This window comes from Euleptes europaea, chromosome 2, assembly GCF_029931775.1.
Source record: "Euleptes europaea isolate rEulEur1 chromosome 2, rEulEur1.hap1, whole genome shotgun sequence".
Classification (NCBI taxonomy): domain Eukaryota; kingdom Metazoa; phylum Chordata; class Lepidosauria; order Squamata; family Sphaerodactylidae; genus Euleptes; species Euleptes europaea.
Window position 1 is genome coordinate 50,019,910 of NC_079313.1, and position 17,664 is coordinate 50,037,573.

The following is a 17,664-nucleotide window of genomic DNA, read 5'->3' on the forward strand; positions in this document are numbered from 1 at the left end:
GGGATTTGTAAAGTGAGGTAGCCAGGAAATGAAGGTATTACTGAAAAGATTAAGAGGTTTACTCCTTTGAGTATTTCTCAGGTACTGGGCTGGAGGTAGGAGATCTCCTGGAATTACAGTTGACCTCCAGATCAGAGATGAGTTCCCCTAGAGAAAATGGCTGCTTTGGATGATAGACGCTATGGTGTTATACCCTGCTGAGGTCCCTCCCCAGCCCCCCCTTCCCAGGCACCACCCCCCAAATCTCCAGGTATTTCCCAACCTGGAGTTAGTAACCTTAGCAGGATGTCTGGCTGATAGAAATGACTGAATATTCTGAACTCTACAAAATCCTTAAAATAAAGTTTTTATTCATTTTATCAATTTATAAATATTGTATCCTCAACCATTCTTCAGCTAAGATTAATGGTTGCAGGGGTAATACACTAGAGTGATTATCTAGAATGATCCTGGTGGCAGAGTAGTTTGTTGGTATTCAGAGAGGCAAGAAAACAGACTGCACCTCAAGTTTGTAGATGTGTTATATAAATTGGGATATGAAAACAAGATACAAGGGAAGGGCAACACAAATCACATAACACCACAATGGCTACAATATAGAATAGCCTCCTTGACAGTGTTGGTGTGTGTGTGTGTGCATTCACTCTGTTCTGCTTCCACAAGCTATACAAGGCCAAGTTACTTAGGCATGGCTTTAACTGAGGATTGGATTGTGTTGCTGGTAGGCAACAATAGATGGCTAGCCATTAATTCAGTTTTAAACTTTTTTACATATTGTATTTTAAATTTTTGTTGTAATCTGCTTTAAATACCTGATGGGAGGATGGGAGATTAAAATTATTTTAATACAACTGGTAGATTAAGGTATTTAAGCACCTTTCCTACAAGGAGAGTCAGAAGAATCTGGGCTTTTCATTTTAGAAAAAAAGGGGTATATGACAGAGGTTTACAAAATTAGGCAGGGTGTGTGGGAAATGGAAAGAGAACTTTCCTACCATCTCCCATAATGAACAAAGAGCCCAACATAGTTGATGGACAGTAGGCAAAATGAAGCACTTCATTCGACAAGGAATTAAACTGGAGAACACTGCCAGTGGATAGCTTTAAAAAGGGAGTAAGACAGATTCATGAAAGATAGGTCCACTGATGGCTACTAGCCAAGTTGACTAAAGGCAACCTCACCCAGCGACCATAAATCTCTGAATGCCAGTGCTAAGAGGCAACATCAGGGGAAGGCTCTATATCCTGCTTATTGGGCCCTACAGGGCACCTGGTTGGCCATTCTGTGAACAAGAGGGACATGGCCCAAGATGTTATCGAAACCTGATCTGAATCAACAAAAAGTGCTTAACTGTGGCTGGATCCTGCCCGTAACATTTATGGTGCAAAAGGGGGCACGATATGGCCATTTATAAGTCTGGAAAGTTAATGAATATATAAAAAAATGCAGTTGACACAAACAGGATCAGACATAGACACAGACAAGTTAATATAATTTTAATTCAAATATTTCTCCAACAAAAGTCACCAATATATGTAAGATTGTGTTTAAACATAGATACCCCTCCCTCCACAGCAGCATTACTGAAACAAACTGAAAAGCCATTGGATATAAAATAAGTATTATATACAAATATGGTCTGAGGTTACCATAGCTTGTCCTAAATTATGAAGATGGAGCTAACAACGAACTTGCTGAGGTTCTCTTCATTCCAGTATAAAATCTTAAGTGTGAAGGCTGGTAATGAAACAAGTTTTCAATACTTACGATTCAGCTCTGCCATCAGAAGGATGAGGTCAAGATATTGAAGGGAAACCAAAAAAGGCACACTGTGGCATGTGTTAAGGCCGGAAATACCAGCCTTTGTGACTTCTTGCTTTTTGTCGAGACTACTTTGCAACGAAGCCAAGGTTAAATTTAGAAAAAGTAATCTGTATGCCCAATTTATTCAGTTAAGAGGCTGTAATCAAGCAAGGTCTCATCCACTAAAGTGTCTGGGCCATGGTCATAAGGTTTTAAAAAGATTTTCAACAGGTCTTTCTTTAAAAAATGGGTTTGTATCCCAACAGATGCTTTGGGAATTCTGTTAAAAAACCCCAAACCCTTATTTTTGCTATGATGTACTTCCAAACCATAGAGAATAAAAATCTAGGTAAAGGGAATGGTCAAGAGACCAATTCACTACTAAAAATTAACTCACAATGAGAAAATTAAAGTTCTTTTAAGGTGCAGAATGAGAGGTGCATAGAACACTTATGCAGGTTACTAAAACTAAGACCACAGCTTTTTCTTCCAGTTTAAAAGTCCAAAAGATCAATGGATAGTCATCAAAATCAAGCTGTCCCCATTCATTTTCTGAAACATAAAGTTAAGTCTAAAAGTCTTTAACATTGTGTGCATGTTCTATTATTCAAAGACTTCCAATTACAGTCAGACAAATTGTTTGGGTTTGATGCCATTTTACACCAGGATCAGATGTTCACAGGCACAAGTCAGAAGTTGAGGAGCAGCCAAGAAAATATTTTTTTTAAACAAGAGAGAAGTCAGAGGGGCAAAATGGAAGAGAATGTAGTTTACACAGTTGATGTGCACGAGAGGTTGTACAGACCCCCCCCCCAAAACTGACCAGATATTTTTCTCAATTGCATACCACATCAAAAGAATATTACAAACCAGCCAGATGATTTTTTTACGGTTTTGGTTTTTACATGGCATATAAAGCAGCCCCAGGAGATCTCTCGCTGCGCTAACCTAGAATGAAGGCTAAAACACATAGACTGCCCTTTCCAAATGTAGTCATATTAAGTTTATACCTTGTATAAGTATTACAAGGTAAGAAAGTTTGGTCTGAATAACTAAACAAAGGTGGTAATCTATGATACTGCTTGGCAACTAGTTGTGATCTGTACCCCAAAGTATATTCTAACTTTTAACGCACACCTGGAAAATTAGAGCTGCATCAGATCCCCACATCTTCTGTTCCCTGAGAACTATTTAAAAGAGGTCTTTGGAATGCAATTATTGTGATGGATAAACATTAACATGCAAAGATACTATTTGGAAAGGTTTTTCTTTCATCTTAGTTTTGTCGCATTGCTAATGGAAACAAAATACAGAGATGAGTCAGCTTTTTCTTAAGGAACTAAGTAAAAAATTCAATATAAAATCATTACAAAAAGAGCACACATTTCTCTCTCAACCCAATCTCAGTAAACAGGCATTAAATTGAACTTAGTGAAACACCCATATACATCATACGGAAGTGTAAGGTACACTTTCCCTGAACGCATGCTAGCAAATCTTTACATCTTACGTGTATATATAATTAGAAAGGGAAAAAACACACAAGGATGATGTCTCATAGGGCAACCTTGAAGAAGATACAAAACACAAGCTACATTTGCACAAAGTATTTTACCTACTTTAGTGACTATTAAGTAAAGGCTAGCATAACAGAACCACTCTACTCAGTTCTCCAAAGCCTGAGGGCTAAGGAATGAGGCAAGCCGAGAGTTTTAATCAACTTTTTTTGCTTTCAAACATTTTTTTAAAAACATCACACAGTTCCTAGGGCTTTAACCATATTTTCTCTGATGCCTTGATCTACTTACTAGCACATCAGTACAGCAATTGGGAAGGGGCAAGAAATCAGGAAAAACAAAAACAGGTACTAAAGAAAAGAATTAGTCTGGGACCTTGACACCAAGTATGACAAGCAGTGTTGCCTCAAGGTAAGAGTCAAGCCACTAGAATTTTTTCTTGCACGCATGCAAAGCGTACAGAGTACGCAACATGTTATGTCAAAACTACTTGTATAGTTCTTCAGTCTGATTCAGCCTTTAAACCAGGTCCAGGTATATGCCATTATCCTATCTATACACAGAGTTAATTCCATTTCCCCTATTTCAGAGCAATGTAAAATTAAGTCCAAACAGCAGTTGTGTACCGAGACAGTCTACACACAGTTCACCAGCGAACTGCTCAGTGGAATTCCAGTCAAGCTTGTGTAGGAAAGTTCCTTGCTATTTGTTCCACAAGTCAGTTGTAAACAGAAGTGAACAGTATATCTTGTCAAATAACTTGCCTCTGAAACACCCTAAGCTCTAAAAATACGAAATACAATAACATTTTTCAGTGCAATAAATAGTGGTGGATGGCCTTCACTAACATAGTGAACACATGTGAAACTCCAATCTGCATTTTTTTTGGTCCTTACAGGGAAGTATTTAAGAATTACTTCCTGAAAGATAGTCTTCAAAATAGGAGCCTTACAAGACTGGAACAGTATTTTTCTCAACACAGTATTTTTCTCAACACCCCAACACTCAAAATCTATGTATACACTAGCCATTTAACTTTGCTTTCAAGTCATTAATATCAAATTACTTGCCAAGTCTGTATTTTTGTTTAAAGACTTAAAATATGAGCTTATCAATTCATATAGCTGCAGATCCACAATTATTTGCATTTCTTGCCTTATCTATAATTTCTACAGAGGTATGACAATAATAATACAATGTTTAAGAGTGTTTTCATTGTACACACACTCTCAGACTCGGTCCAAACATATTTGCGCATGGTCTGTCGCTCGAAGAGGAAGAGTCATTAATAAACGTTCTTCTACAATTAAACAATTCCGCTTCAGTGAATTACATTCCTCCAGCTCAGCAGGAAGCGACTCCAAGTGGTTTCCAATGAGTTCCAGCTGAACAAGGTTCAAAAGTCCACCAACACGAGGGGACAAACTCGTCAGACTGTTATATCCCAGAAGGAGATGTTGCAGTTTTCTGCACTGAAACAATTCATCTGGAAGTTCATCAATCTAAAAAACAACAACAACAGGATATTTGGTTAAAGGCTTGTTGGTGTGTTTTGCAAAGTGCAAAATTCAGGATCAGCTAATTCATGTAACCTACTTTAGGGCTATCTCCAGCACATTATCAACTTTTTTTCCAATCAAGGCTTTAGAAGAAAAAGAGTTGGTTTTTATATGCCGACTTTCTCTGCCTTTTAAGGAGAATCAAACTGGCTTACAATCTCCTTCCCTTTCTCTCCCCACAACAGATACCTTGTGAGGTAGGTGGGGTTGAGAGAGTTCAGAGAACTGTGACTAGCTCAAGGTCACCCAGCTGGCTTCATGTGGAGGAGTGAGGAATCAAACCTGCTTCTCCAGATTAGAGTCTGCCACTCATGTGGAGGAGTGGGGAATCAAACCCGATTGTCCAGATTACAGTCCACCACTCTTAACCACTACACTATGCTGGCTCTCATTTACTTGCATGCAATGAACCGATCAGCTGAGTAGTTTGCTACAAGTCCTAGGAAACTATTCTTTTTGGGGTTGCATCAGGTGATCTCCATCAACACACTTACATTTGAACCATAATAAACAGGTATTGCAGTACTCTTTCTTCTTAGATCTCCCCCCAATGGACAGCATGACCACCTGCATGTTTCATACCTGAATGTGGCTACTAAAGTTTGGAGTGGAAAACAGACAGAACAACAGCTTGTTCTAATTCTCTGAAAAGTCTGATTAGGATTGGGACCATGGTATGGAAGGAAGAGGAATTCCAACCCCCTTCCCCACCCTGGGCTGTTTTCCCAACCTGAAACAGTTCTGAAGGGGAGTTATTTGTCCTGTGGGGGATCTGCATGCGCAAGCATTCAGTGCATGTGCACCCTCTCAATGGGGCAAACAACCCCCCTGGGGCTGTTTTGGGTCAGGAAAATGGCACAGGTGAATAGAAGGCAGGAGCACCTCTTCCCTATCGGCTGTGGTCCTAGTCTAACTCAGGCTCCTGAGGCGTTGAAGAATTAAGGTTCCAAGGGGATTTCACATCTGCTGTATACTACAAGTCCCTGTGGTGATCACATGTTAAATGTAACATGTAATTTGATCCTTTCTAAAGGCTTCTAAGGAGTGTTAGAAAAGAGCTGAATATCAAGCCAAGAACTCTCAGACCAAATCTTCTACGGGATTATCCCATCAGGTATTGCTAGATCAGTACTAAATGTATTTTAATAGTACGGGAATGTGACAGACTTGTCAATTATGCCAAACACACATCACTCCTTAGCACAAATTTTTGATCTACGTGTTCCCATGTTTTATGCAGCATCATGTTATGGGCCCTTAAATCAATAACTGAATGCAAGTCACTCGACAAAACAAAATCAATAAACCTAAACTAAGACCAACCCGCAAAATTTGCTGTTTTTGCAACAACACAGCCAACTCAAACACAGGATGGGAGTTGGAAAACTGAAGTGACAAGCAAGGAAGAGGCAAAAGGCGGGGCTAGAGCCCATTTAAACTGCCTTACCCCAGCCCCCCAACTGGCCCATTTGAAAGAGGCCAGATATAAACTCTTTCCTCTGTGGGCTGGCAGCAAAGAGCACCTCTGCAGGAGCTACAGAATCTTTCTAGATTAAAAAAAAAATGTTATGCTTTTACTTACATGGTTCTTTGTCACAGCAAAGTACTGCAGATTTGTTAAATACTGGATTTCTGCAGGAATAATGGTTAATTTATTATGACTAAGGTCTAAATAATGCAGCTTCGTGCAAAGAAAGAGTTGCAGTGGTATCTTTTTAATGTTGTTATGATTTAAGTAGAGCTGCTCCAGATTTGCTAAGGTTCCAATCTGCACTGGGATGTAGGAGATGTTGTTGTGCCACAATTTCAGGCAAGAAAGGTTCTCAAGGTGTTGAAAACTAATAATTTCCTCTACCGTTCGGAGATTATTTTCTTTCAAGTCTATTTCATGCAAGTTGTTCAGGCTGAAGATGGAATGTGGAATGCGCTCCAGGTCACAGTTGATCAATTCCAATGTTCTCAGGTTTACCAATTTCTTCAAGGTGGTCAACACTAGCAGTTTTTTCCCCTCGTTGTCAATGGATAATTTTTGTAGTGAAGGCAACTGGTCTGTTACCACCTGAGGTATGCGGGAAAGGCTAATCTTTAAGTGAATTGCTTTTAGACTCACAAGATCCTCAAAACTCTCATTGTAGAAGAGATTCTGGGGTTCTAGCACATAACATCCGGTCAGATACAGTTCCTGCAAACCTTTTAGATAAAAAGTCCAGCGTGGAATCTTTCCCAAGTCAGCTGATTTTAGACGTAGAACCTTTAAATTTTCTTCTAAGAAGTGGAGTGCTGGGAACTCCACAGTTAATGATGAATAATAAACATTTAGTTCCTTGAGACTGACTAGTTGGCTTACAGATGGAGGAAGCTTAACCTCAGGAATAAGCTCTAGGCTTAGAACTTCTATCTCTGTCAGTTCAAAGACATCATCTGGAAGACCATTCAGCATGAAAAGGTGAAGTGCTATCTTGTCCTGGGAGTTTCGTACGAGCTTGCTTTTCAATCTGTCTAAAGGCCATTCATTATTTAGACTGATCTGTTTCAACTTGTTTTCACTCACCTCAGAGAGGAATATTGAGAACCGTTTTGAATACAGAGGATCATACTGGTCTGCTACGTGAAGCATAAATGCAAAGTCATTTTTCACATCAGGGATATCGCTGTAATTGCTCTGCTCTCTCAGCTTCTCAAAAGAATATTCTTTGAGTGAACTTCTCAGCATCCATAACAAACTGTAAGTGCAAGTCAGGCCATACAAGATCACCACGATAACATAAAATGAAGCTAGCACTTTAAAGATTTCAGCTAAAGAATAAACACATTGGTATCTCTTGTACCCAGTAAAAACTTGAATATCAACTACACAGTCAATTTCAAGGGTAATAAAGGTTAAATAATAGGGAACATAAATCATGATTAAAACAAACACAATGACCTTGACAACAATCTGTTTTAGGTACACTCTGTAAATGACATCTTTTTCTTCTACATGTGTCCTGAATCTTTTCACTTTTTCAAATATTGCTTTCGCTTGCTCCCCTTCTTTTCTGTCTAAAACACTTGAAGGGCTCTCCTTTCCAGCAGCTTCTAATCCTGTCTGGGAGAAAGATATGGATTGCCGCTTGCTCTCTGATTCTGTTAAATTGGTAGGGGAAGGAAAAAATGTTTTAGATTTGGAAAATGACAAAGTCCTCACAGACTGTTCGGTAACTGTTTCTGACAGGGCGCGTGTAGTCCAGGGAGAATCAAAGCATTTGTGAAGTATAGCTACAAAGTGCTCTAGCCTTGAACTTGTGCTGGGATAGTAAAGCCAAAAATTACTGCAAGCTGCAAAAATGAAAGTATGGAGAAGCACTAGGTACGGAAAAAATTTGGCAAACCAATGAAGCTCTCTTTCATAACACACAGCGTCGATGTAAGAATATTGTTGTCGATGAAGATAATTCTGGATTCTGAGCGGGCGGATTACTAGTGTGGCAGAGTTGGAGGATATATTAAGGTTGCTTTTAACCAAATCCCAAGGCACCGCACAATGATTGTCAAACTCAAGCTTGCATGGAAGACAACATAATAATCTAGTTTGAGTGAGCTGGAGAGCCCCAGCAAGGACAGCAACAAGCAGCATTATCATGGTGAGGTAATAGCAGAAGACATCCCACCATGGTTTCAAAATGTGGTACGATGACTGGGCATCTGCTAAACATCTGAGTTCAGTTAACGTAATCATGACTTGCTTATGGAAAGTAACAACTGGAAAAGAGAGAGAAAAAAAAACATGCTTAACTGGGCATTCTAAACAATCCATTGACTAGAAAAGAATTTCTATCCTATTAAACAATAAAAACATCAAAAAGTGTGCTGAGGGCTCAAACTTTATGAAGTCTTGCTTGCTGCGGAGCAAGCCTTTGAAATGCTTACAGTGCATTAGTAATTCATACCGTATATACTCGCGTATAAGCCGAGTTTTTCAGCCCAAAAAAAGGGCTGAAAAAAGCCAACTCGGCTTATACGCGGGTCAATACGGTAGGCGAGGGGAGGGGGGAGGGGGAGGAGGGACAGAGGGAGGGGGAACTTACCGCCGCTGCCGCCGCCATCCCGCACGCCTTCTCTGCGGCCTGGGAGAGGCCTGCAGGGCCTGCCTGAGTGCAGGCAGGCCCCGCCGCCCCCCCCGCGCCTTCTCTACGGCCGGGGAGAGGCCTGCAGGGCCTGCCTGAGTGCAGGCAGGCCCCCCCCCCCCCGCGCCTTCTCTATGGCCTGGGAGAGGCCTGCAGGGCCTGCCTGAGTGCAGGCAGGCCCCCCCCCCCGCGCCTTCTCTACGGCCTGGGAGAGGCCTGCAGGGCCTGCCTGAGTGCAGGCAGGCCCCGCTGCCCCCCCGGGCCCCCCCGCGCCTTTTTTGAGGCCTGCAGGGCCTGCCTGCGCTCAGGCAGGGCCTCGCTGCCGCCTCCGGCCTGCGTGCCTTCCCTGCCGCCACCTCCAGCTGATCAGCAGGCCTCGTCCTCCCGGTGAGTAAGGGGTTCAGGGGCTCTTCTCCCTCCCCCCTAGGGTGGCGCTGGGGTCAGGGTGGGTGTGGAGGGCCCGGGAGGGGGTGGCACTGGGGTCGGGGTGGGTCTGGAGGGCCCGGGAGGCCGGGCGGGAGGGCGACCTGGGGCAGGGGCATTGTGTAAGCCGACCCTCAGCTTATACACGGGTGCCTAATTTTTCCCCATTTTTGGGGTAAAATTAGGCACCTCGGCTTATACGCGGGTCGGCTTAAACATGAGTATATACGGTATATATGTTGCAAGCCATGGGATCTGCATATTCCACAATATACCCAGAGTGCTAAAATTTAAAGGTATTTGACACACACTACTGAAAGTCGTGTTAACCCAGGTGAATGCATGAAAACCAGGCCCACACCCAGAAACTTTATGGTGACGGGGCTTGAGTACACTGAGAGGGTGAGTAGGGTTAGCAGGGCCCCCATCAACATATATCCTGAGACTCATGGGGTGGGGCAGGACCTGGTGATGTCACAATGGATATCAACAGTAGCAATTTCACAATATATACCATATGATCTCTGAGCGCAGTGACAATCATATTCAGCATATTAAACAATTAACTTGGCAATACATGTAAAATGCAGTTGAGCTGTTAGCACCAGATTTATACTTCCCATCACCTAATGCCAACTAGGTAAATGTGTCTGTTTACTGCATAATGAAAGAAAAGCACTCTGGACGCATGCAGTGTCTGAAGTCTTGGCCTTCAGAGTAGAGGTTATTCTCAGCTGATATTTATTTAGATCCTGCTAAAGACCTTATGTTTCTGCAGTGAGAGATGGTGGGGTTTACAACTGCCTGAATATTATGCTTTCTCAGCTCTTCAGCCTTCTTCAGTAAAGCACTCCTTATACTGCAGTGAGAAGTTTTGTTCTGTAGTTCAAACCTGCCTTAATATTATGCCTCTTCTGTCCTCTAGCCCTAATACTAGATTGGGGGGGGGGGCAAGTTAAGGAGTTTGACAGTGGTTATGCATTGGTGAGTAAGAGGTACTCCTCACATGCTTAGAGTCATACTTTTCACACAAAGAGCTTGCAGCAAAGTGGCTTGCATGGAATGAAACTGAGTTAATTGGTCTGAGTAGAATGAAGCCCTAATTTTTCTCCTTGTGCCTCCCCTCCCATGACCCCACCTACTACTAAGACAAATTTTCCACAGCAATAAGGAGGTGGCAACTCAAAAATAATATGTCTCACTCCTGTTTTCTGCTCAGTGTTCTCAGATCACTGCAGAGATTAAAGATGAAAGAAAACAAAGGAAGAAGCAAAAGCAACCAGAAGAAAAGGCGATGGGACAGAGCAGGTAATTTTGATCAATTCACTTAGCTCCAGCCATCTAGCAGCTTCTTTTTCCCTATTCCTGGGCAATCCTGTAGAAAACTACTTGCACATTTCCCCCTATATCACCACAAAGGAAATGTCCTAGAGACTTTACTTTTTAAAAATGAAAGCTGGTAATTTAGAGGGAGCGCTGGCACATTTCTCAGAGGGCACTGCCCCATATAAATTAACGTAGCAAACATATCATATATATTATGTTAGTCTAACAGTGTGACGCCTATCACTATGCTATTTCCTCCCTCCTACTCTAACTAGAAGAAAAGGGAATTTCCAAGTTCCCTGCTTTTTACACTAATTCCCTGCTTCTCACCTGTCTCCCCTCCATTTAAAAGATGTTTCAGAAGTGGTTGCTATTGCAGAGCAAGAAACATCCCTGTACAAACATGTGAATGGGCCTACAAGGGACTTTATGGATCACCATCACTGTCTACTTCCCAGAAGAAATTTTCCAGCTGCATACTGGATAAATTATGTTCTCAGATCCTCAGTTTTATGTTGTGGAGTATTACTTCTGAATCCCCCAGATTCAGTTTTCTATAGATCTCCAATAATTTCCACTTACTTTACTAATCAAATGGGATGGAAAACAGAACCACCATCTTCAATCAGGTGGTCTACACCTTTTAAAGTTCCTTAGGCATGCCATCTTCACAACAGTCTTCATCCTAAACGTGAACATAAAAATGAAATTATGGCTGTGTATAAAAGAGTAGGCAATATCAGACCTCAAATCGTGTTCTGTTGAGTTAGGTTTGAGGGTAACCACCATTTTGGTAGATTAACGCATATTCAGCCATTTCAGCCATATACTGTTTTCAGCTTTGAATTATATCAAATCTGACACCAGAAACAGGCTAACAGATGACCGGAGTGCTGCATGTGTTGCTCTCAAACTTACAACGTATGAGCCAAGGGTAGACAAATTATCAGCATGCACACAACAGCAAAAATCACATTAATTGTTCAAAAAATTTGACGATGTCCTCCAAGATGTCACAAAAATGGTGAATTACATCATGGCTCGTGCTCTGAATTGTCGACAGTTTCAAGCACTTCTTGAGGAGGTTCAGGCACAGTATAATTGTTTACATATGTACAATAATGTCCGGTGGCTGAGCAGAGGACGAGTCCTGGAGAGATGCATGCCAAATGCAAACTTTTACCTTTCAATAAAAAGTTGTATCATTGAAAGCTCTGTTATTGTGTTTTTCTTTTTACGCAAAATACGTGAATCTATGAGTTGTTTTTTCTAAACTAAAACCTCAGTATTCAGGTTAAATTGCCGTATTGGCACTTGGAGATAAATAAGTGGGTTTTGGGTTGCAGTTTGGGAACTCGGTCTCTAAAAGGTTCGCCATCACTGGTCTAGTGCAAGAGGTGCAAATGGAAAGAAGAGATAGGATCTAAGCCATTATTTGCCACAACAGCACATGCTACAAGAGGTAGAAGTATCCTGTATAGTGCTTACTAAGAAGCTTCTGGAATTTGATAACTAAAACTATTGCCATCTGTGCTAGAGAACAACCTTTCGATCCTCCATAGTTTTACAAGGAAGAGTTTTGAATAGGCCTTATTCTGATACATTTTGTGTCTGTGGCCTTAACAAGATCAATACACCTTTCCATGTCCTGCTTAAATGTCATTTTTTTTGAGATCAGGTAATATCATATCAAGCCACTGGCCAGTTACCCCACCCCCGTATCTTGGAAACTTTGTTTTATTTGCTTAGAGACAATGATCCTAAGATTACTTTGGTGGTAGCAAAATTTGTTTCAATCCTTTTATCCATTGAGTCAAAAAAGTGATAAGCATTTCCTGCTGCTCAAGATTTGTAAATCAATGTGCTTCTAAGGGAATAAAAGAAAATAGCAACCTTTCTTCTCAACAGAAAAGAAAATGACACATTCATTTATAAAACAGACTCCTCCCTTTCTGCTACTAATTCAATAGTAAACCCTTGCCACTTAAATTAATGCAGGAAGTCAGGTCAGATCATACTACATACATGTGCAATTGAAACATATATCCTCCCGTGCCAACTGCGGCCCTCAGGCTGCAATCTACTGGCTGCTCCCCCAGCATTAAGCTGAGACTGTTCCTTCTCCATTATAACTCCCACTCTGTGGAATGGGCTCCCTGAGGGGAAGGGGCACAGCCTTCAGAATTTTTTAGGAGGTGCTGCATTTTATTTGTCAGGGCTTTTAATGGGATATAAACTGCAGATATCTCTTGGTAGGGGAGGTGCAGCAGCCCAAACAGCCTGGACTAGCCCAGTCCTGTTGGCACTTGGAAGCTAAGCAGGGTCAGCCAAGGTTAGTACTCGGGATGAGAGACCACCAAGGAAGACCGGGGCTGCTATGCAGAGGAAGGCAACGGCAAACCCACCTCTGCTCATATCTTGCCTTGAAAACCCCATGAGGTGGAACTTCATGAAGTCACCATGAGTGGTTTGCGACTGGGTTACCACACTTTGTATTCCCAGCGATGTATTAAGAGTTTGAAAATGTTATAAAAAACATCGCTTTAAAAGGGTTTTTGGATACCACGGCTTATAAATGGTTGGAAGACGTCTTCACAGCTAAAGGGGCCAAACAAAGTGCGAACAGTATTTTATATAACGTTTTCAAACTCTTAATACATTGCTGGGAATACAAGTGCGGTAACAGCCAATGACACATTTTAACCTATCTCTTGGGGGGAAGGAGGTTTGTTTGGGGAGAGTTATTTTGTTGTTTTTAATTATGACTTGTAAACTACCTTGAGAAATGGGGAAAGGCGGGATTTATTTAAATAAATAAATTAGGTTTACATACTGAAAAACAGTGATTGCCTTTATACTGTTGAGCATGTGCTTAAAGCTAATGAAAGGAAGCAGAAGCTCAGCTTATATAGACCAACAGCTAAATAAGTGGATGTGTTTGTTGTGAAAGCTTAAGCAAACAGCAGAATTCTACTTATCTTCACTGATTAGCTTCGTGTCAAAAGGTCCTAGGAGATAAGCAAAAAAACTACAACAATGATCATGTCAAAGGGGGCCCTGGAAGGACAACACAGCAGCTAGATATTCTTCTTTCATCCACATAAGAGGCAACTTTATCTAAGATTCGGAAATCTTATTTTTAAAAGATCGCTTTTTCAACATTTCTCTGCCATAGAAGGCCAAAAATAGCAAGATGTGGAACTGCTGTAATAAATGGGGGTGGCAGAACCCCAAATCTTGCCCCTCATACCTGGAACTCTGTCCCACCTCTTGAGAAGTTAGCAAACGATTCTGAAGCTATATATAAGATGTCTGTTCACCAAGACAGCAGAAAGAGCCTTGGCTACTTACCGTGAAGGCTTCTTCTGCTCAGAGGGACGAAGGGCATCTTCATTATGGGTGTTTCCTTTTCCTCTTATCTCGGGAGGCAGGAACCAAATATTTAAATTTTTCTGACCTCTGAGGGTAAACGCCCCCTTGTGATCAGTTAAAGACTTTCCGAGCCTTATATATTTAAGATAGACTGAAGAAACATGTTAGTTATAATTCTATACAAGAAATAAGTTCCTAATAAACATTAACGATGAACCTTTAGGATAACTATAAGTCATGAACCAACAAACAGCGTTTAACTTGAATTGAATGTCAACTGGAAGTTAGATGTAACCATGATTACCTGTAATTTTATTTTATTTGTTTTATTTATATTTTACTGACGTCTGGGCGGGCAAGATGCCCTTCGTCCCTCTGAGCAGAAGAAGCCTTCACGGTAAGTAGCCAAGGCTCTTTCTCGCTCAGAGGGAGAAGGGCATCTTCATTATGGGACATACAAGAGCTGTCCCCCGCCCTTGGGAGGGTTAGACGTCCTGAAGTATACTTTGCAGTACTCGTCTGCCTAAGGCGGCATCTGCTGACAAGTATAGATCTAATTTGTAGTGTCTCACAAATGTGGACACCGAGGACCAAGTTGCGGCCTTACATATCTCTTCCATAAAGCACGGCAGTCGAAGGCTGCTGAAGTAGCCGCACTCCTTCCCAAGTGGGCAGTAACGCCCGCAGGAGCAGGTAGGTTACTTATTCTATAAGCCTGTGTTATGTATAAGGTGATGGTCCTACTAATGGATGCCTTGGACATATGCTTGCCCTTGTCAGGTGGTGAGATATGAACGAATAAGGAGTCAGAGTTCCTAATAATTTTAGTAAGATAAATGTAAACAGGTAGTGCCCTTCTTAGGTCTAGCTAGTGCCAGGCCTTCTCCTTAGGATTCTTGGGGTTAGTGCAGAAGATGTAAGCACTATGTCCTGCTCCCTGTGAAACTTGCAGCTACATTTTGTCCTATCTCAGTGATTGGTTCGAATGGTAGTTGTGTGAGTGCTGTCAAAGCTGAGTGCAGGCTCTAGTTGTGAACCTGTGTCTAAGAAGAGGAGCTAAATAACTGACACCCCTTAAAAAGGCTTTTATGTGATGGTGTTTGGTTAAGAGGTATCCAGATACCTTGGGTACTATGGTAGCTATAGATGCCAGTTGCCTTTGTAGAGTGCAGGTAGCTAGCCCTAAGCTCTGTCCCTCCTGATGGCTTCCTTGTTGTCAATATGGTAGTGATGGCCACCGGGCTATAACCTAGGGCTATAAGTCATCTCCTTTCAGTGCCCATGCGGTCAGTTTGTACCACCCTGGATTGGGATGGCATATTGGGTCTTGTAGAGGGAGATCTTGTCTGTCTGGAAGTCTCCAATGGTTCTGTATGGACATCTGAATTATAGATGGGAACCACGGTCGTCGCAGCCAATATGGAGCTATGAATCTGACTGATGCTTTTTGAAGTCGTACCTTTCTCAATACCCTTGGAGGGAGGGGGGAAACCCGTACAGTAGGTCGTGTGGCCCTGGTGACATTAAGAGGTCCATTTGTTCCGCCCCCTGTTGACGGTACATGGAATAGTACCTTGGCAGCTGGTGGATGATGCTGGATGCAAACAGATGAATCTGTGGCGTGCCGAATCTCTGAGTAATAAGTTGAAAGACCTCTGGATGTAGAGACCATTCTGCCTCGCTGATGTCCTGTCTGCTGAGCCAGTCTGCTTGTATGTTGACTGTGCCCTGAATATGTTCCGCTGATTTTGATGAGAGGTTGGACTCGGCCCAAGGAAAAATGTAGTCGCTTCTGAGGATCGTCCTGATTTCTAGGGCACTGATGTGAAGATTCTGTTCTTGATGGTCCATGCTGCTTGAGCCATTGTCCCTTGAGTGTGGCTTCCCAACCTGATAGACACACGTCCATGAAGATTTGAATTGGTGTTGGACAGAGATACCAACTTCCTTTCGTCAAATTCTGAGACTGAAACCATCATACTAGTCTTGATCTGACTTCCTCGGTCAGGATGAGATTTCTGTCACTTCTTCCTTGGTATGTCTCTTTGGTACGGCCTTAAGAACCATTGAAGAGGTCTTGCTCGTAAGCGTGCCCCTTGAACTGCGGGAATGCATGCAGACATGTGACCCTTCAGTTTGGTCAGGGACATTAGAGAAGGCGACCGGGAATTAATCGCTTTCTTTGCTAGAGATGAAATGTTGTGGATTTTTGTCCACTGGAAGGTATAAGGAGTTTGTCAGTGTGTCTATGTCCATCCTCCATCTCTCTCAATCATTGGGATGGAACTAAGTGGGTCTTTCTGAAGTTGATTATAACCCGTGTTCTGTTAACCTCTTCAGAACTCTCTCTGAATGATCTATGCTCTGCTAGTTTGAGCTTGCGCAAATCAGAATGTCGTCTGAGAAGGGTGCATTCTCACGCCCTCCTTGCGCAGAGATGTGACTGGTGTGTCCAGAATTTTGGTGAATACTCGAGGAGGGGCTATGATAACCCGAATCGTAAGGCCCTGAATTGGAAGAGGTGTCCCTTGTACGGGAACCGAAGGAAACAACAATGTGCCGGGTGTATTAGAATGTAAGAAAATGCTTTTCCCTGAGGACCTGTGTGACTGACTTTAGTGTCTCCATCCTGAAGCGCTTTAATGGGATAATCTGTTCAGAAACTTGAGGTCTAGGATGGCTTTCCATCCGCCGCCTTTGTTGGGAACAGTAAAGAATACTGAATAGACTCCCAAATGTATGCTCTAATGGTGAGACTGGCTCCATCGCCTTGATGTCTAAGAGGCCTCTGAAGTTCTATGGATTTTTTTTGGGGGGGGGAATGTTGGAGATATTACTAGTCGATGTGAAGGAGTGTAAGAAAAACTCTATCTGATAGCCTTGTGAGATAATGTTTGTGACCCAGAGGCCTGGTTGGGAGGTGACCACTGACGGTGTAATAGGCTGAGCCTGCCTTCCACTGACTGGTGGCTGGCGTCACTGTTTGGTTGGGCGGTTGGGTTTATCCCCTTTAATGCCCTGGAAGGTGGAGGATTTTGGAGATTTATTGAATCGTCCTCCTTTACTAAAGGAGCTGCGATTCTGGTTCCGGTGGTTTCTAGGTTGATCAGGTCTGTATCTTTGAAGTATGTGGTATGCACGAAAGGACATAGAGGGAGTGATCCCTTGGATTCCTTGCGTAGAAACTTGTCTTTTGTCTCCACTGATATGGGGACCAAATTGTCTCCAAGCAAGGTCTTTCCCTGATACAGGAAGCCCATAATAACCAATTTTGATCTATATACTCCGCTTGCCAGGGGCGTACCCAGAGAGCCTTTCTGGCAGCTGAGGCTGTGACTAGTGTTCTAGCTGCATATGACATGTTATCTAAGGAGGAATCAGCTAGAAAGAATACCACTCTCGAAAACATGGATGACATGGTATCTAAGGTAGAATCAGCTGGAAGGATACCACTCTCAAAAAAACATGGATGCCCTTCTGGCATCTGATGCTGCGGCTAGTGTCCTAGCTGCATATGGCATGGTATCGAAGTTCGAATCAGTTAGAAAGAATACCAC

The 17,664-nt window shown here is 42.3% G+C and overlaps 1 protein-coding gene across 1 annotated transcript; it reads right to left on the reverse strand.

Annotated features, from left to right (window-relative positions):
• Positions 1-4,550: 4,550 nt before the first annotated feature.
• On the reverse strand, positions 4,551-11,344 carry LRRC8B (leucine rich repeat containing 8 VRAC subunit B). The gene is made up of 3 exons (XM_056845054.1): positions 11,318-11,344; positions 6,463-8,621; positions 4,551-4,823 (listed from the first exon to the last, which is right to left on the reverse strand). Exons 2-3 carry the CDS (start codon positions 8,596-8,598, stop codon positions 4,551-4,553), a joined length of 2,409 nt encoding a protein of 802 aa, XP_056701032.1. The 5' UTR covers positions 8,599-8,621; positions 11,318-11,344.
• Between the last annotated feature and the right edge of the window lie 6,320 nt (positions 11,345-17,664).

What these genes read in the sequence shown, in the direction of transcription:
- LRRC8B (XM_056845054.1), bottom strand. Translation starts at nt 8,598, where the DNA reads ATGATTACGTTAACTGAACTCAGATGTTTAGCAGATGCCCAGTCATCG. An exon ending in TTGCTGTGACAAAGAACCAT is followed by an intron (nt 4,824 to 6,462) that starts GTAAGTAAAAGC and finishes GTTGTTTTTTAG; the next exon opens with ATTGATGAACTTCCAGATGA.